This window comes from Nannospalax galili, unplaced genomic scaffold, assembly GCF_000622305.1.
Source record: "Nannospalax galili isolate Female #2095 unplaced genomic scaffold, S.galili_v1.0 scaffold7, whole genome shotgun sequence".
NCBI classification, from domain to species: Eukaryota; Metazoa; Chordata; class Mammalia; order Rodentia; family Spalacidae; genus Nannospalax; species Nannospalax galili.
The window spans coordinates 10,698,493-10,719,217 of record NW_008359081.1 but is presented as its reverse complement, the minus strand read 5'-3'; the positions used below and the strand labels follow the sequence as shown (position 1 = coordinate 10,719,217).

The following is a 20,725-nucleotide window of genomic DNA, read 5'->3' as shown; positions in this document are numbered from 1 at the left end:
TAGATCATTTGCTTCTCTTTTCCTATGGAGACTATAATTGTTTGGGATTACAGGTTAATTGAGGTCTAGAAAGGTTAAATAACTTGCTTTCATCTGCAAAATAAGGACTAGTGCTGACTCTCCTAATTTCCATTCTAATGCTATATCTACAATGCTTGCTTTTAATAGGATAGAGTAAAATGACCTTATTCGTGAACTCAAATTTTAGTTTGGTAAGTGGTTTTTATGAAGAATACATCCTTTTTTATACTATCTTCATATATTCCAAGAGATAACCATCAAGTTATTGTTCTTCTTAAAGGTATTTTGCCAGATAAATCAAAGTTAAGCCAATAACCACATTGTGAAAACTTGAATGTTGAGAGATTTAGACACATACTAACAAAGCAGAAAGCACTTGAGTAGGAGTCTTCAAAGCACAGTGCATAAAACAGCAACCTTACTTTACAGCCTGTGTGAAATGCAAATTTGGAAGTCCTCTATAAACCTGCTTAACAAAAAGTTCTGCTGGTGGTTTCAAAAGCTTTTATAATCTCCCTAGGTCATTCTGATAGACCATGAACTTTGAAACCCCTGCATTATAACAGCGATTTTCACACGTTAGTTTGCTTCTGAATTATCTGGAGACTTCCCTGTGGAGAGTTGAGAGACGCATTAATCTATGGGTATGACAATAAGTCATTAAGTGTCAGTTTAATATGATAACTATTTAGTGGAATACTAGTATTAAGTTCTCCCCTGTGTCCTGTGACCTGTCTAGCCTCAGGTGGCTAAGTGTTATAGCAATATCAGGTATAGGCTCCATCCTAAGAAGTGGCCCTTAAATTCAATAAAATAGTGGTTGATTAGTCCAATGGATCATTGTGAAAGGGGGATCAGAAGATTGTTAGAGCCAGACATGGTGGATGATCACAAGGAAAACAGAGTTTTCAGCTGACCTGTTACTCATGTGAACTAACAGCAATGTGACAGCACGCAAAAGTCCCATGAAAGCTCAAATCAGAGCACTTCCCAGCACACATGGAAGGAAGTGGATAAGAAGTGACAACCCCACCTAAGGAAATTGTGGCAATAAATGGCTGCTGGGAAGGGCAGAGGGGTCTCTTTCAAGGGTGGGACTCTTGTGGGTAGACCCACAGTGACTGCAGTGCATGGACCCACACTGAAGGACATTTGGAGACACAAAACAGACTTTATAGGCTTTATTATATATAATAGAATTCATTAAATTGGGCAGGGTGACAATAAGGGGAATTGGGCATAGGGGAAGGAACCTAAATACCATCAAATTATATTGTATGATAGTCTCAAAAATTCAATAAAGACATAAAAAAAGGGGTACTTGGAGAGCTCTGTATACTCTATCTTCCTGATCCAACCAGTCTATTTTTTTCAGTCATTCAATAGTTCAAGTGTGGAGCACTATAATATATTTTTTGTCTTTTTGCTGTTGTTTTTATAGCCTGTTTTGTTTTAATGTGTGCTTTCACTTTGAACAAGAGTATCCTTGACCCAAATATGATATTTTTCTTCTTGTTATTATAATTAAGTTATTCTGGCACTAGCTGGGTTTACCTGAAATCACACATTAACAACATTTAAAACATTAAAAAAAGTTCACAATTTTCCAAAGAAAGTAAAAGTGATAGTTTTCTCTATAATTCAAATAAACAATGTTTTAAAATACATTTATTCTTATTGCACTGTGCAGTTTTCAACTCTTCAGTGGCTACTCAAGTGGTTCAGGATGAGGTTCATTGTCCTGTTCACCTCTTGACCTCTCCTTTCATAGTCCCTCACCCTCTGCTCCCTTTCTGGGATAACTGGAATTTGAATTTCTAAGAAGTTTCAGGTGATGGTAGTGCTTCTGGTTAAGGACAGACAATGTGAAAATCAGTTCAGTAGGTGGAAGGTCAGCTCTGTTCTATCTTAATATCTAATTTTCTTTCCCCATAACAGATACTCGGGACTAGGCTATGTAATTCCACTGTCCCATCATGGAATACCTGTTCGGCTTAATATTACTATCATCTATTTCAATGACTCTTTAATCCAGTAGATATAAAGCTTCAGTGGACCAGAGTCTATCTTCTATTAATGATTGGCTTGTGGTGTCCTCTGTATGCTAGACACCTGAAGGATTATTCAGCAGGAGGAAATAATACTAATATTTTCTTACAGATCAGGGTATCATATTTTTACTAAAAAAATTATTGAGCTTTTGTTTATTTCATACAACAGTTCTTAATCAAATTTAGATCCCCTTCCTCCTTCCATGCTCCCCCGCCCCACCTCCCACTGGATCTCATGTATTCTGCTATACATGTTAAGGCCTATCAAGTGAAGCTTTTGCACACAGGTTTCCTTCAGTACAAATTCATCCACTAGAGTCTAGTCAGCCCATCTAGAGATCATTGGTAAGGTCCACTCTCCCTCACCCAGTAGTAATCAGTCTCCAATAGTCCCCAGACTATGGCTGACCCACCACCCATTTCCTTCACTCCACTCTGGGCCCTTGTCTGAGTTAGCATGGGTACTGTGCTCAAGGCCACCATTGCCTCAAGTTCATATGTGTAAGCGTCCAGTGACCTGAAAGCCTCTGCTTCCCTAGGTTCACCCCCTGGTTCTTAAAATCTTTCCACCCTCTCTTCCGACATGGTCCCTGACCATGGGTGAAAGAGGTTTGATATAGGAGTCCTATCCAGGGACACACACTCTGCAGTCTCTTACTCTTTAAAAGTTGATCAGTTGTGGCCTTTGGTAGGCATCACACTCTGTTGTATAAAGAGGCTTCACTAGTGAGAGTTGAAGAATGCACTATTTTTTCTCTAGCCCCATTTGAACATCAGGGTATCTTTAGTAAGCACTAATGCATTGTGTATTTCAAAACAAATAGCAAATATAATTTGGGGTGTTTTTCCTATGAGGAAATGACGTGTTTGAAGGGATCAATATGTAGATTACTCTGATGTAATCATCACCAAATATATACATGTATTGAAGCAGTGTAATATAGTTGTATTTATAAACAATTATGTGTCAGCTAGTGATTTTTAAAAATAAATGGTGAAGAAAGGAAATTGATTCTATCACATAGTATGTCTAGCCCTGGAGGGCTTGCTACAGAAGCTGGCTACATACATACTCTGTTAGAATGCACGCCATCAGGGACACATTCCTAGAGCTGCAGCATGGAGTTTTGTTTTATAAGGGAAGAGAAAATAATCACATTTAGTTACTCAAATATAAGAGAAGCTATAGTTGATTGCATAGCCCATCTTAATCAGAAAAGCTCTAATGCTTTCTTTCCTTCCAGAGTGTTTTTCCTTCCCCAGCTTATTCTCTACATTAAATTCTGGAACTGCTCTCAGCAAGGTCACCAGAGAGATCCTTAATTGCCAGCTTCAAAGGTCACTATTCAGTTCTTATCCTTCTTGACCTTTGTACTATGCTTGACAGTGATGATTACTCCCTTCTTGAAATTTCCTTCCCCTTAGTTCTGGGACAATGTTCCATCCTGTTTCTTTTCTCTCCCTGGTTTTCTGACTATGTCTTGCCAATCTCCACTTCTTATCCTTTTAAGGTCAGTTTTAACAACTCAAAATTTTCATTTCACTTTCTTCTTATGATATTTTCATATCCTGAGTTTTATTACTTATATTTTTTTTCAATTACCTGTATCTTACAATTTGCGAAGGAACATTTTTAGCTCACCTCCTGTCCTGATACACATATTTATTCTATACATTGGAATATCTTACAGGACTCTCAAGTATAATTCTGTTGTTTTGGATTGTGCAAGTCTAGAGGATGCTAACCACATTGTAGTCTCAAAGATTGGTGCTACCTGAACTTGTTGGAGCAAAGCTGCTACACAATCTGTGCAGCAGTTCACAATGGAGATGGTATCTGCCAAACCACAAATTCCTTCAAAGTATATCTGTTCCATTCTTTGAAATTTAACCCTTTCAACTCTGTCTTTCCCCTAGTTTGGTTTCCAAAATTTTCTCTTCATGGAATTCTCAACTGATTTCTCTGCCTCTAGTTTTACTGTTTCTATCTTCACAATCTTCTGGATATATATCTGCATAAAGCTGGTTGTTAAGTACATATTTAAAAATAACCTATTGTAACAGATTGATAACTGAAACAGGTATGAGAATCCAGCTGTCTTTCATTAAGTCAAATGTGAAAGCTATTTGGAAATTGCAAAAGCATATCTTATAAGACAATTTTAATTAGACAATTCCTTTGTTGCTAATTCCTGAAATATACGTCATTGAAATTCATTTATGATCTGCAGCTGCTTAAATCTTGAGCCACATTCCCTGACCAGGGTTAGTTACCAGTGCTACGCAAAATAGTCGACCAACTGTTTATTAGCAGTTAGTAATTGAAGAGCACAGACAAGAATATAAATCCTTGCACCACTTCCTAAGTCACGGAAGTCTGGCAGTTAAAATGGCTTGGTGACTTAATTGATTAATTCTCTGGTGAAATTCTTATTCTCTCACAGAGTACTAAACACAATTCACAGACTGGCACAAACTGCTTTTTTAGTGGAACTACCTTAAACTTCAGCTTTAACTAATTACTCTTTGATCTCTTTATGTTCTGCATCCTCTGAAGCTACTGTTGTTTTTCTCTAACATTTCTTTATGTATTTGTTGTTTTCTTACTCCCACATGCATCACTTCCAAATTAACTGCCTTGTATATCTACAACTTCCCAGGCATTTCTCAGAGATATTAAAAAATATTTTCATTAAGGTGCTTACCACATTGTATTATAATGACTTTGATTTGTACATATCTGTGTTTCTTGTAGCCTTCTTGAGAGAAGGAAAGAAACATTTTATTTCTCGCTAAAGTCAGCACATACTGGATATTCAGTAAATATTCATGAGTTGTTCGGTAGATATTTGGTAGAATTTTCTAATATTTTTGTTTGCAAAAGCAGAAAGTACTATGATTTTCAAAAAGAGAGGCCTTAATACTTCGTATTACCGAAGCATGTGGTAGAAAGTAGAAACAATGCAAGAAACAGAGAAGCAACTAAAAGCCACTGCAACATTGGGAACCTGTTAATATCTGAGACAGAGGAACAGTGTACGGTGACTTATGTACTCAAAGCCCAAAAGCTGAACGATCCAAAATGGATTCATTAGATAAAGGTAGATGACATCATAAGAATGGGGCCATCATGAAAACACGAGAACATTTATATTAAAAAAAAAATCAGAGAGTGTCCTTGCAAGAAGGTCATCTACAAGTCTACACACAGGAAGAGGCCCCTTAACAGAAGTTGATTCTGTTAGTGCACTGATCTTGGAATTTAGGCTACAGAGATATGAGAAAGTTTGTTGCTTATGTCTCTGCAACTATAATTTTATGATGGAAGCAAGAACTAACCACTGGCATTGTAAAACAGTGAGATTTATCTTATTTTGAACTAAAGTTCATAGAGATGCTCATTAAAAAATCAGATGGATTTATTTTAATTTTTTAAATTTAATAACCACATGATTAGAAGAAGCATTTCATTACAGCTTTAACATATTCAGTAACACATTCCAGAGCAAGGATACATCTCTTTCAAAAGTGGCTGTAAATTTTTAGGTTCACAGCTGAATTAATACAGTTATACAAAAAAAATTGCCCCTTAATAATTAGTAGATGTGACAAACATTACCTTTGAAATCTACCTGATGACTTTATATCCATGCTTAGATGCCAAGGAGCTCAGAAAATAACCAACTGTGACTAGTGATAATCCGATATGTAGAGATTAGAAAAACATGTGCAAACATCTTAGTATCAATTGCAAAAAAATGAATTTTTCTGTATGAAACTGTATTTTAATAATGAAATGGAGATCTTTTTTAAAGGTTAAAACCTCATATAATTTTATGCCTTATAGGGTTTATACTGAGTACAATATTGTATAACTGTATAACTGTATTAATTCAACTGTAAACCTAAAAATTTACAGCCAATTTTGAAACAGATGTATCTTAGCTCTGGAAATTGTTATTGAATATGTCAATGCTATTGCAATGAAGTTCTGCTTCTAATTTTTTGGTTATTAAATAAATAATTTTTAAAAATCAGATGGATTGAAACAGGACATATTGCTGGGGAAGTAGCAGTGTGGCAGTAAGAACATGTCAGATTTAAACAGCTTTCAACATTACACTAGATAGTTTCTGAACTCTCACTAGAAGTTTTTTAGACTTAAAAGACCCACAACTTAAAAGCATGTTGAAATCCTTTAAACTCAGTGAGGTTTCACACTGAGAGTGTTTAAAGTTTAAATTGCCTCCCATAGGGTCTAAGGCACATCCACTATGTGGTGCTTTTTTAAAAATACTCGTGTAGTCAGTATGAGTCACACAATTTCAGGAGGGAAGTGACAGCAATATTGGCTTTCATGCTAAATTCAATATTCATTCAACTAAGATCTAACAGATGCCCATGGTATGACGGTAAATCATGATTAAGTATTCCATTGGGAAACTTGTGTTCTAGAGTAAACCTACTAGTGAAAGGATAAGTATTTCTAAATTGTAAAAAAAAAAAAAATGTTCCAAGGCAAAAAAGCTCACTTCCTGCTGGACAATTAGACATAGAAGGCTCATTTGGGAAACTAATTCCGAGTACACAATTAAAGCATAGGGAAGATTTGGACTCAAGGTAATAGAAAATGGGAATGCAAATAAAGGAGACAAAACGTACATAGGGTTTTAGGTAGTTTTGTGTACTTACTATGGAAGTGTCTTTAAAGAAATAAAGAAGAAAGTAGATGATATTTTAACAGACTGGGTTTCTGGAAAAGAAAGGATGAAATGTGCAAGATTAAAGGGTGTAGATCTTAATCCCCTCATCATTGGGAGCCAATAGATATTTTTGAGAGAAAGCAGTAGTGTATGGCTACTGTGAATCATAGCACTTAGACCCCACTTATAGAACAGGGAAGTCAGGAAGATGGTTCAGTAGGTAAAGATGTTTGCTGCAAGTCTTGACGATCTGAATTCTTGACTTTGTAATCAAGTAGTTCTTCCCTTAGGTCATTGATTTTACATAATCACCTCACTTCATTTTCACTCCATTTTATTAATACAATGTCTAGAATCCCTGGGACCCTATGTGGAGGGAGAGAAGCCACTACTGCTAATTGACTTCTCACTCCCATTTACACATCCACCCTATGTTTCTCTGCCAAACAACAAATAAAGTGTAGTCTGGAGGAAAAAGCAGACAGAGAGGTTATTTCAGCATCATTGCACAAAGCAGGAAAGCAGTTGTTATTCCTTTTGATCTGAAGGCCTGAGAATAAATATTTTCAAGTTTGTGTGCATGCCACATTCTTTCCTTTTATAACTGCTTAATTCGGTTGTCATAGCTAGAAAGTCACCAAAAATATATGTAAATGATGAACACGGATGTGTTCCAATGAAATTTTATTTACAGAAAGAAGTGTGAGGCCATGTTTTTCCAGTCTTGCACTAAAGGGTACAATACATGAGATTATTTCACTGTGATTATTTTTTTGTTTTGTCTTTACTGTAGCTGTGTTCAATGATTTTTTTGTCATTTCAATGACTTTTACCTTATCAGTCTTTAACAGAAACATAAATATAATCACGCTCACACATGTAAAAGTGAGAACTCACAAAGGGCTATCTTACAGCCAAGACTTCAGCAAGAAACCCAGCTTAGAAAGAATATACGTAGTTGAATATATATTTATGCTGAATATATATATAATGAATAGCATACAAGATTTCATGTGAGAATTCATATCACACAAGTTTTCATGTGAGAGCAAATTCTTTTCTTCATGAAAGCATGGGACATGGTTTACGTGTTGAGCTTGCATTTTTTCTCCTTTAACTTCATTTAATTTACATTTAACAGTGAAAAGACTTAATCTAAATGATACATGGAAATAACTAGAAAGAGACTTAAGGAGCAGGAGAATCCATTTATTTTATTAGGTCCAAAGATCATGTAAAATCAATGACTTAGGGGAAAGCACTATACTATTTGAATTAAAATATTTTTGTCTATATGAAAATATGTGTAGAATACATGGACATTTTCTGAAGGGATTCTATATATTATGACTTTAAAATGTTTTTATTTGCTGAAATGGCTGAAATCATGTTAGCACTACATCTCAGTGTCTTACTAACAGGTTCTTTGTATACAATTTTATCTTCATCTTTGGATATTTTATGTTTCTGTGTAAGAACCCTCACATGAAAAATCCATTAGTCACCATGTTACTGTTATGCAGATAAGAAAATGAAAGAGAAGCTAAATTGAAGAGTAGACAGACTTTGAAAGTGAATGTGCGCCCTCTAGTGATTCATCTCTTTTCACAAGGACATTTCCAGCTTTTCTTTCTGGTTTCATTACAAATAAACTTTTTATTTGATTTTAGAATAAATGGCTTAGTAGGTTTAACCTGAGAATATTACATCACATGATCCTAGATTTATTACTATGACAGGATTTCATCTATCACTTAAGAGCATATTTCTGTTAACCCATGTTAGGATGATTTTCTTGCACACAGCTGTTTCAAAGGGACTTTCAATTTATGGAAGATGAAAAATAGTCCTGAAGCATCTGTGGCTTAGGAACATTTTCTTTTCAAACATCTTGGTCACAGCATTTTAAAAATATGCTTGTATATTTCTTGGCATTATAACTAATCCTTCTGTTACAGCTGATTGTGACATCTTGAAATTTAGGGGATTTCTTTAGTTTTGAATTTTAGGATAGTTTCCACACATATTTTATGAAAAGATGTAAAAATGTCATTTTGCAATCATATCACACATTAGTAGACATTTCAATGAGATTTTAAATGATTTAGATTGGATATTAAAACTAAATAGAAAGATTATTTTAAAGACATTTGTATTTACTAGATAACGAAATGTTTTGATGATGTTTTACTTTGTTCAGAGAAGCAATATTTTAGCAGAAATCTGATTCCATTTAGTGCGATGAGTGCACCTACAGATATAACTATTACGGTCAATGCCAGATAATTCATGGTGGATTTTATATTTAATGGGTTAAAATATTAAATCACTGATAATGTATAGAAGAGTATATATAACAAAATGAATTAATCATACGTAGTTTGGTGTGCCATAATTGACAAAGCAGAGAACAGACAATTTTATTTACAGTATTTTAGGTTTGGACTAGACTTAAGACTTCTAAGGACACAGTAAAAGACATATTTTAGAACAAGGTAAACTACACAGTCATAGACAATTAGTATCTTATAAAAGATGCATTTGAGTGCAATCTGGCATCGTTAACTTTCAGTGAACAGAAACATATCATTTTATGAAGAATGTGCTTAAGTTTATACATATAAAACTAAAAATATGTGAAAGGTCATACAAACATAAAGAAAAGGTTTCTTGATATAAATGTTAATGTTGCTGGATGAGTAGATTAATGTATTTAGAATACTAAAGTCACAATATAAGCAAAGCTGATTTCAGTTTTGCATCTTGCATCAAAACCTCCTTAATTGTAAATAAACTTATTTATATTAATATTTTAAAGTAGATGTTTGTTTTATGATAAGAAAAATTTTATTGTAGGTTTTATTTTTATTTTAAAATTATTATAACAATAATTTTCAAGTATGTTAGTGTATGGTATAGATGTGTGAGTGTGGGTGTACACATTTCATGGTGCACATGTGGAAGTCACAGAACAGCTTTGTGGAAATGATTTTTTTCTTTCTGCATTTATGGGAGAACTAAGGATCAATCTGAGATTGCCAGGATGATATGGCAAGTGCCTTTACCAGTTGAACCATCTCTCTGACCCCTATGTTTTGACCTTTTTGAGGCAGAAGTAAAGATCAGAGAAGTTAAATAATTTTCACACAAATGCAGTATAAATGTAATAAGAAAGGACTGAACCAACTTTGCCTTATTTCCCAATGTACCATATGTACTTTAACTTTATAACGTATTTAAATACACATTTGCCAAAATATATACCTAAAATATTTGAAATAATTTTTTAGTGCTTTCTTCCCTTTCCACTAAGGAAAGCACAGGCTCGCACACACACGCACAGGCACACACAAACACCCATACCCCCCCGACACGCACACTTGTACATACACACATCTATACTACATTGATTGGTGGTGAGTGTTATTTCCTAAATGTTGGCTATTTTTTCATGCTGATTAAGAGATTACATAGGGTCTCGCCTCTTTATGTGTATAAAAATATGACAATTAGCCTGTGCTCAGCACATCTCAAAGGTCTAAAACTATTTTTCAGCGTTAATAAAGTCCTTGCCAAGCTAAATTTGACATTTTGAGATCTCTCTGATCGACATTTAATTTGTGTCTCATTTACTCTATTTTTAAAACCAAATATCATAGAAGTATCACAGAGAGGAACTTGCATTTCCCCTGATTAAAAATTGAATAAGAAAGAGCATGGAAATTTTGATAAGAAAACTTCCAAAGAAGACTTATGACTTGAAGGGGTCTTTGAAGATAAGAATTCCTCAGGTAGTCTGCAGTAAGTAGAGCACCTATGTGCCAATATGGAAGTAAAACATCTCACTTTCTAAAACTGTGAGGATAAATTGTAATTATAGAAAGTGTAGCTAGTAAAATATTTAAAATTTGACATCCAAAATTGCTCATTCCATATGCAAACCCTAATAAAATATAATTCTATATGCATTAATATTAAACATTATTTTATTTTATTAAAATGTGATTTGAAATTTTGCTTGAGAAAATCCCTGGATAAGACCTGCAGCTCTGAGGCAGTACAAGCGTTAACTTATTTCATAAGCATCAGCACTTTACTTTTTAAGCTTCTAAGGATGAGGATCATAAGTTTTTATAAAATTCTATGTGAAAAGAATGTTAAATGCATAAAAAGGCCAATCACAAACCTAGATTGGTAAGCACATCAGTTAAGTCTGTGAGCTTGGAGGATTTCTACTTTCAACATTTACACATCTGGGAATGATAAGTTACAAATGATAAATTCAAAGTGATTGAGCGAAAGTTTCTATAAATGTGTCATCTCAGTTTAATATGCTACATCACATTCAATACACAGAAAATGGAAACAGAACACAGTCAGTGCTCACCAAGAGTCTTCTCTGATATAATTAGCACTTTTACCACAGAGAACAGCATCTGCACGTTGTTATACTATTTACAAGCCAAAATGTACAACTTTCTAAATTAAAAAAAAAAAACACCCATAAATATTCCTTTAGTTCTTCACACTTTTTTTTCTGTGTTTTTCTGTTAATTCATTTTAAATGCTTAAACAGATATCTCCAAATATTGGCCATAGGGGTGTCGTTGACCTCATTTGCATTATGCTTCTGGAAAATTCACCTGGCTAAGACTCAGCTGTTGTAATCTTCCAAACAAAAAGAATGTCTTTTTGAATTTCAAATCTCGACTATAAATGAACTTTTTTCCAAATAAATACAAATTCAAAATATGTTTACCCTCTGATGTGGTACTTTACAAATTTCAGTTTTTAGAGTTTGTAATGTGTGCATTTTTAAATTAGGGAAAATTGTCTCTTCATTGATAACTGTAAATAATAAAGATGTTAAGATATACTTGAAAAATGAAGGTCAGAATTTCACCAGTATTTATAGAGGAGAAAGTCTTGAGAACTGAAAATAAGAAGACATTATTTTCATGTTGGACAAAGAACGGTTTAAGTTGTGTGAAGTTTGACTCAAATAAAGGAATACAATCTGTGATGTCAACTAGAAACACATTAAATGTAGGAGAGCAAGAAAGTCATAAGCAATATGTTGAATCTGAGGGTGTACAGGCCCATTGGCAACAACTTACCATATATCAGCTCATTAACAAAAGTTTCCTGAGACTTGAGAGCAGAGAAAAAGAATTAGTAAAAATAAATAATTTTATATGGAAATAAAAATGCATGCACCGAATTCAATATTTAATATGGATACTGAAAATTTACTCAGCAAATTAGTAAAAATAAATAATTTTATATGGAAATAAAAATGCATGCACCGAATTCAATATTTAATATGGATACTGAAAATAATTACTCAGCATTTTCCTTTAGAAATTTTAGGAAGCAAAGCTACCTTTAGCTGGAGATTACTCAGTTTCAGAATAAAGTGTGACAAATAATGTCCCCAATGATGTGCTGGGAAGATTATATAGCAAGTAATTTATGCACATGTGTACATTTAAATCAGGAGCCTGTTAATTTACTGTGCATCTCAACATGCTTATCTGAAGCCTGATACCTACATGAAAAAACACAGTAAAGAGTCAAGCAATAGCTGCTAAATTGATAATGAATTAAATAAATGTTCAATTGCTACTTATAAAAAAAACAGGAACTGAGTAGGCTCCAAGAAAAGGACTGTGTTCTTTGTGCAGTAGAAATGTCACTGAGCCTAAGCACTGAATGTAGGCCATTGGCACCCAGAGAGAATACATGGGCAGCCCTTTCAAACACTGCTTCTGCCTCCCCTTCACTCTTCCATCCTCACTACTGAAGTAAAGAGCTGGGAAGGTCTATTGCTGCTGTGGTAGAGAGTAAACAATGCTGGAAGCTGACAGTTAATTCTCAGAACTGTGAGCAATGGTGTTGAATGTTCAGTAGTAGAATGTAGGCTAGCTGAATAACATTCGTACAGAGACCATTTTAGAAAGCAATGAAGAAAAAAATCACTATAAAGCAGAGCAATTTTATGATAACATATAAGCAACCACAGCGTTAACAACAACAATGATAATGATTATATTCAGTCTTGGAGATAATAAAATATAATCTATTAAAGTTTGGTTAATTTTAAAACCATTATTGTATATCATGCAAATTAGAGTTGATGGTAAAGTTAACATGATAAAAAATAGAAAATATATGAAAAGAAAATAAGAGAAATAGTTGAAGCAGTAATTCCAAAGAGAAGCAGTAGAAAAAATATAAAATAAAATTAGATTGGGAAGAGCTCCACTTATTTCTTTCAGACTCGAGATGTCACAAGGATGAAAGACAAGTACAGTTGGGAGGAGTACAAATTTATTTATACTGACATTCATGCATGTTTATATGTATAGTTTGATTCATTCCATCAGAGAAAGGAAATGTAATATATTAATGCATGTGCCTCTGAATAGATAATTTTCCTAGGTAAAACCTCCACTTAAAATTGCCGTAGAAATATCAGCAATCTGTTTTGAAACTATGTAAATAAGGGACAAACCAGATGGCATAGTGGGTAAGGACAATTGTTGCCCCTCCTGGGGACTTGAGTTCAATCCCTAGAACCTACATGATAGAAACGGAGAAACTACTCCCACAAGTTGTACAAATTGACCTCTGAATTCCACACTTAGCACGTGGCATATGCATGCTCACACATAGAAATAAATGAATGTAAATAAGTTAAATGAAATTATTTTAAAATATTAATCATATATTGCATACTTATATGACAGAGATGCTCAAGCATCTGATGTAGTTCCTTATAATCTTATAAAAAGTCAAGTAAAAAAGTAAAATTGAATTAGAAAAATTTAAACGGTATAATTGCTCATTCTGTTGTTGAATTGATCTGAATTATTAGACTTCCATGCAAGCTGGTGTCCAGGCCTCCCTTAAAATCTTCCCAGCGCAGCAAGCAGCCAGTTTCCATGGTGTTTACTCCACAAAGCCTTCTTTGTATATGGATAACCAATTTACTTGGCACAGTCCCTATTTCAGAAGCTGAAAAGGTGGATTATTATTATTATTATTATTATTATTATTATTATTATTATTAAAAATCCCTGAGTGAATTGAGCCTCAGTTCTCAGTTTTGTGTCTGAAATATTTTATTCAGTCAAATATATATTTCAATGACGCAAATTCCTTTGTAATGTGGGCAGACACATTCCAATCTGTTACTTAGGAGGTTTTTGCCATGTGTAAGACATAGTAAGAATGGAATTTATATTTTCTGACTGAAAAATTAGAGATATCTGAAACATACAATTTCCCATTTCAAAAAACTACATGTGTAAAACTATTCCCAAGTTTCTTTTGTATGAAAATCATTTACTTCAAGTTTTAGTAAAGAACTTTATTTTTGATTTTATTTTATTTTATTTTATTTTATTTTTTTTGCTTCTTCATGCAATGGTTGGAGGTTTTGTTAGGACATTACTGCAACTTGAACAAAAAAAGGAATGTAAAATTTTGTCAAATAGAAAACTTTCTTGAAAATCCCTGGAATATCTATTAGCCAACCTATAGTCTTGAATTGATTTAAAATTTCATGAACCTGTACATGGAAGTGGGAAATATTTTCACTAGACAGTCTAAGGCAATAGGGAGTAAGACTAGAAAAATGAAGCCTGAAGGGTGGATTTTATACTGATTGGTGCATATTTAGTTTCATGGACTTGAGTAAAAGTATTTTTTGAGTAATTTGTTCAAATTGATTTCAAGAAAAATGGCTAGCTTTGAAGAAAAAAAAATGGATTATGCTAAAAAGTCATATTTTCAGAATAAAAGCCTCCCAACGGATAGCTGGATAATATTCAGGGAGGAATTTTACACCTTTATAGCGCATAGAGGGCAAGACTGAAGTAAAGTTCAGAATTTCTGAAGATGGTTGAAGGGAGACATGTCTTGAATAAAATGCAAACAGCATAAAGTTAACAGGTTCTTCAATATTAGATCACTCAGAATGTCATTAAACTCTACATCTCTATCCTATGATGAATTGCAAAGCCATTGCATGGCTTTTTATGCATGAGCATAACAAAATCAGATTGTTAATAATGATTTTACTAGAAGTGAATAGTTTAAGTTGTAGAGTTTCAGAAAGTTTGTCTAGAGGCAATCTGAGGAACGATTTCAGTAGTTTAGTCACAGGAACATAAGTTAAATGCTGGCTGTGGACATCATAAGAATTGGATATCATGGCTGTATAATGTGCAATGAATTCAACTTTGCACTAGATTAAATGTGAGAAGTAAGAGAATATCTTAATTTCTTTAGGCAACTATAAGAAATTTCTATAAATTAAGCAGCACATAAGCAAATTAACTTGATTCAAACATGATGTAAACATATCCAGCTGAAATTTGATTCCCCTGCTCTGGATTTTTTCAAATCTAAGTTCAAGATGCCCATATATGTAGGGTCTGGTAGGAGTATGTTTTCAGGTTCATAAATGATTCCTTCTGGCTTTTCTGGTTGGTTCTTACTTGCGATAAAGGATTAAGAGAATAAAATCTGTTGAGCACAAGTGTCATTCACAAGGAGTCTGCCCTTAGGAACTAGTTATATCAAAATATCTTTAAATACATACAGGGGATTATATGGAAGGTTCAGAAAAAAAGAAAATAAATTTACAGGACTCATGAATAGGCATAGCTGAGTGACAGAAATGCTAGTAGATTACTAGTTTTGGAAAGAATATCAAACATTAACTCTTGACATTGGGTAAGCTGTGAATAGCTGTAGCTCACTGAAGAAATTTGAGATATGTATGTATCAGAATCATTGATATAGATCTTTAAATTCAAGTCAAGAGTACAATAAAATTGTTTCCAAAAGAGAATTATATAGTAGCACAGAAGATGATTAGTAGTGAATTTGGGTTTGAGCTAAAATAAATAATCAGATTCAGAAAACTGACAAAAAAGTGATTAAAGAAATAGAAGACAAGGCTGGGGAGATGGCTCAGTGGATAACAGCACTGACTGCTCTTGCAGAGGACCAGGGTTTGATCCACAGCACCCACATGGCCGCTAACAACTGTCCATAACTCCAGTTCCAAGGGATTTGACGCCCTCTTCTGTCCTCCACAGGAACTGCATGATACGGTGTACTTAGATACCTGTAGGCAGAACACTCATACACATAAAATAAAAATAAATATATTTTAAAAATTTAAAAAAGAAATAGAAAACAGATTAGAGTGGTGTCGTGAAGGCAATGGAAGGACAATTTCAAAATGAATGGTATTGTCAACGGCACTAAATGGTCTTACAAAAAAATTGAGTTCTCTATTGACTTCCCACTGTTATTAAGAAACACAAGAAACCATGAGAAAATAGAGTGGCTAGGAAGTAGGAAAACCTATTAAGTAAACTGGAAAACATTTTATTTTGTTTTTTTGAGACAGGGTTTCTCTGTATCCCCAGCTGGCCTGGAACTTGCTTTGTAGACCAGGCTGACATTGAACTCACAGAGATCTGCCTGCCTGTGCCTCCAGAGTGCTGGGATTAAAGGCATGCACCACCACAGCTGGTAAACTTTAAAAAAAAAAAAAAAAAAACTTTTGTTTAGAGAACACAGACAAAAAGGAAGGGGGGGATGCTATGAAGATCACAAGAGAGTCAAAAATGGAGTCAATGAATCATGTTGAAATTTTCTTATAAAATGCTCCTGTAGAGTGCTTTTAAATTTGTCATTGATAATGGAAAACTAGGATCCAGATGATTGTAAAATCAGAGAATAACATCCAAAATGAAAACGTGGGTGAAATTTAGGTATCTCCCTCCTTTGGAGTTGATTAATAGGAGGGGCTTATGCCCACAAACAATACTGTCTACTGATATTGTTTCTGGTTACCTGCCAGAACTTAACAGTACGATCTTATTGGTTAAAACACTTCACATATGAATTTTAGAACAAACGGTGTGAAATAAAGCTGGTACAGACCTTAAAGCCATATAGTTAGTGGCTAGCTTTGGTAGTGTTGAAAAGTGCTATGCATGCTAGTGGAGACAAAAGTAATCATCAACATTACCCAGCTAGGAACCCTGCAAACTACAGTAATGATTGACCTGACAAGATATGCCTAATGGTGAAATATTGGCACAATGTTATAAGAGTAACCAACCACCTACTGGATGGAGCCCGGACCTGGCCTGTTATCAGGGGCAATAATCTATGGATAGACAGGTTCTAGGCCTCAGAGGAGAACTTACTATTATAATTCTGCTAAATAGACATGGTAATAAACCAATTTGTAATGATTTATTGCTATACCTTTAGATTAATACATGTCTAAACTCTCACAAGAGAAGCTTTTTCTTACAGTAGATGATGACAAACAAAAAGACTCATGACTAGTCAATGTGCAGAGAGTAAGAGTGCAGAGTGATCAGTCCTAAATGGAACACTTACATCACATCCTCTTCTTCCAAGGTTCAGGGATCATTGCAAAAAACGGGGGAGAATGTATTGTAAGAGCCAAAGCCAAAGGTCTTAGATGAACACAATGAAACCGGGTTGTCCAAACACAACAAGCAGTTGCACATATGAACCCACAGCACTGTTAGGAGAATGCACATAACCTGTGCAAGCCCAAGATCCACAAAACCCCAGCATAAATGGGGAAGGTTGTCAAAAACCTCAGACCCATTTGAAGATCTATGGGTAATTGATAGCTGCTGGGAGAGAGAGAAAATGATCTTTAGAATGATCTGATGCCTGGTAAGTTGATCATCCTCCAAGGCATAGACCACAACCAAGAGCACTGGGAAATACAAATTAGGCTTGATAAGCCTTTTACAAAGAAAAAAAATAGAGTACATGAAATCAGGGTGAGGGATATAGAGGTGGAGTTGAGATTGCAGAGGGGATCTGAATGTGATTAAAATATATTGTATGATATTATCAACCAATAAATAAAAATACTCAGAAAGAAATATTGGAGAGTCAACCATCTTGTAAGAGAATGAGAATGGTCCTGTACATTGTAAGTAAGGTGAAATGTTTGGACATAGGACTTAAAAGAAATTCTTGCATATTTGCCATTTTTTTGTAAAGAAGAAAACATATTTCTGCTGAGGCAGTTGGAAAATTAGAGTGGTTCAGAGTTCTTCGGACTTTGGAAAATCTTTCAAATGCTACATGTGTTGAGTCCAAGCTCAATTTGGAAAAAAAAAAACAAATATGGCAGGCTTGTGTGCTCACTGAAGGCTCTTGATCACTGCCTTGTGCATTCCATTGAGTAGCATTGGCAAGCAGGACAGAAGGTCAAGTAGTTTATTTGGAAAGTGATCACAGGGATTGCAAAATAAGGACATAGCGCAAAGATAGGTATGAACCCAATACAAGCTGATACCTGAGCAGTGATGAAGTTATTACGGTAGGCTATTGGGGCTCAGTCTTATTGAGTCCTCTGAGATACCATTTATAATACATTTTATGATTGTCCAACTGAGTGGCAAGGCATCCATTATGTTTAGGGACCATCCCTAAGATTTTCCTGCTTAATAATCAGGAAACATTAGCTTCCTAGAATTTTTGATCTTTCTCATTCATTGGCAAGTCAAAACCTACATGCAGAGACATTTGCATTAAGCCAAAGATAATTTTGAAAAGTTAAAATAAACAAAGTAATTTCTTATGTAATTCTGATCCTGAACAAAAAGAAATATTATTAGGAATACCATAGGTTTCAGTGGACTTGGTAGGTAACAAAATGACCATAGCCAACCTGTACATATTATTGTACATATTATGACATAGCCAACCTGTACATAATATTGACTCATGTCAATATTAGTTGAGGTGAACCAAATACGTGTTTGAAATGGCAACCTATGACAAAGCTAAGAGAATGACAAGCTATGAGAAATGAAAAATAACTGTTGTTTTAGCTACTAAATTTTGGTGAGAGTCATTCTGTTGAAAAAAAAAATAAATTTCATCACCTACCCAGGTATATTAAAACATTACTTTTTCCTAGGATATTTGAGGTTATTAGGACTACCAAGCCCTTACTTGGATTACTCTTTTTTGTGTCTCGTTTCCCATAACAAATTGCATTGCTAACTCCAGAGAAATTGTATGGATACTACAAGAGAATGTGAGTACCAGACTTATGGTTCACATTTGGAAAGGTACTAATTTTTTAAGGGGCACACACATTCAAGCAGAATCTGTGTAATAGTTTATAAGGTGTACTGTACAGATAATTGCTGCATTGAGGTGAGTAAAATGAACTCTATGATCATAAGATTCTAGATCAAAGTAGACTCCAAAGTTTGAGTCTGTATAACTAGGGAAATAGTGAATAGTGGTGCTATTAACAGTAATAGGATTGTCAGTTTAGGAAGAGGATGATAAATGTGAATAAATTGCTTTTCATTCCATACAGAAGAAAGAGATAATAGAGAAATAATGACCTTTATTCTCTGCTCTCTTAGGTTGGATGTCGATATAACAGAACTTCACAGTTGGATTACTCGCTCAGAAGCTGTGCTACAAAGTCCTGAATTTGCAATCTATCGGAAAGAAGGCAACTTCTCAGACATTAAAGAAAAAGTCAATGTATGTTCTGAATTAAGCTTTATGCTTTTTCTATTTTGTACTGCTCACAAATTCTTTTTTTTTTCTAATATCTACATTTTGCAATCATTGCAATTAAAGCAATACAGTAAAATGCTGTTTAATGTATAAAAAATTTGTATACCAATTAAAATAAAAATTAGCCTAGAAAAATCCTTTCAGATTCTGCTACGAGCAGTATGGCTTTCCATGTAAGTTATTTAACTTATGCAATATTTAGTTGTAAATGAAAAGCTTTATAAAATGTATTCAGATTTGCTTCTCTTCATAGACTGTTCTGGAACTTAGGAAGTGTGTAGAATAGAAGAGTACATAATAAATTGGAGAATGTAATAGAGAGAAACCTGTTTTTGTGGGAGCATTATGTTATACTTTAAAGGCATTAATACCTGTCATGAATTAAAATATTCATATTTCATAGATTTTTATTTATTACATTAGCTTAAATAAAAGATGCCCTCCCTCCTTCAGTGTTTGTTTTTGGTGACAGGTAGTTTGGTACAGTGTTCTATTACCTCCTGGGATAGTATATTTTTGACCTTCACAACAGGAATTTTTAATTGACTTAATAAGAGCTGCTTCATCTGCTGGGAAATTATCTGGGCATTTGTTTTTCAACCTTACAATTGCAAAACATTCATTTTTGGTATATATTTATTTGAAAGCACTTTAGATAGGTAGATGGATCGACAGATAGATAGATAGATAGATGATAGCTAGCTAACTAGCTAGATAGATGATAGATGATAGCGAGAGAGTGAGAGGGATTTGTTTTGTGTGTGTATGTGTGTGTGTGTATGAGTGTATTGCCTGCATGTATGTAAGTGCACTCATGTTGTGCAATGGCTGCAGAGAACGGAAGAGAGCATTGGATCCCCTGAAGCTGGGCTTACGAACAGTCATTAGGCGCCATATGGGTTCTGGGAACCGAAACTGGGTCCTCTGCAAGAGCAGCTAGTACTATTAACTGCGGAGCCCACTCTCAAGCCCTGGAAAGAAAGCATTTTTTTTAAGAGAATTTCTACATCTATACTAAATATAAGGAACAGGTTCTGGAGAATAAATGTGAAATTCTTTTACTCATAAGGATGTCATCTGCAAGTGTATGCATTAGCATTCAATGAATGAATGACAAAATATATCACGAGATTGCAAACAGAATATTACCTCACATACAAGCTCTAATTCCAATGTGGAAAGCATTTTTTTTAAGAGAATTTCTACATCTATACTAAATATAAGGAACAGGTTCTGGAGAATAAATGTGAAATTCTTTTACTCATAAGGATGTCATCTGCAAGTGTATGCATTAGCATTCAATGAATGAATGACAAAATATATCAC

At 34.3% G+C, this 20,725-nt stretch overlaps 1 protein-coding gene across 1 annotated transcript in view; it reads left to right on the top strand.

The window, feature by feature from the left end:
• The window catches only part of Dmd (dystrophin), a 2,373,110-nt gene that overhangs the window by 878,103 nt on the left and 1,474,282 nt on the right, over positions 1-20,725 (top strand). Inside the window, exon 18 of the mRNA XM_017795501.2 lies at positions 19,240-19,363. Coding sequence (XP_017650990.1) covers positions 19,240-19,363 — 124 coding nt within the window. The remainder of the gene's footprint in view (positions 1-19,239; positions 19,364-20,725) is intronic.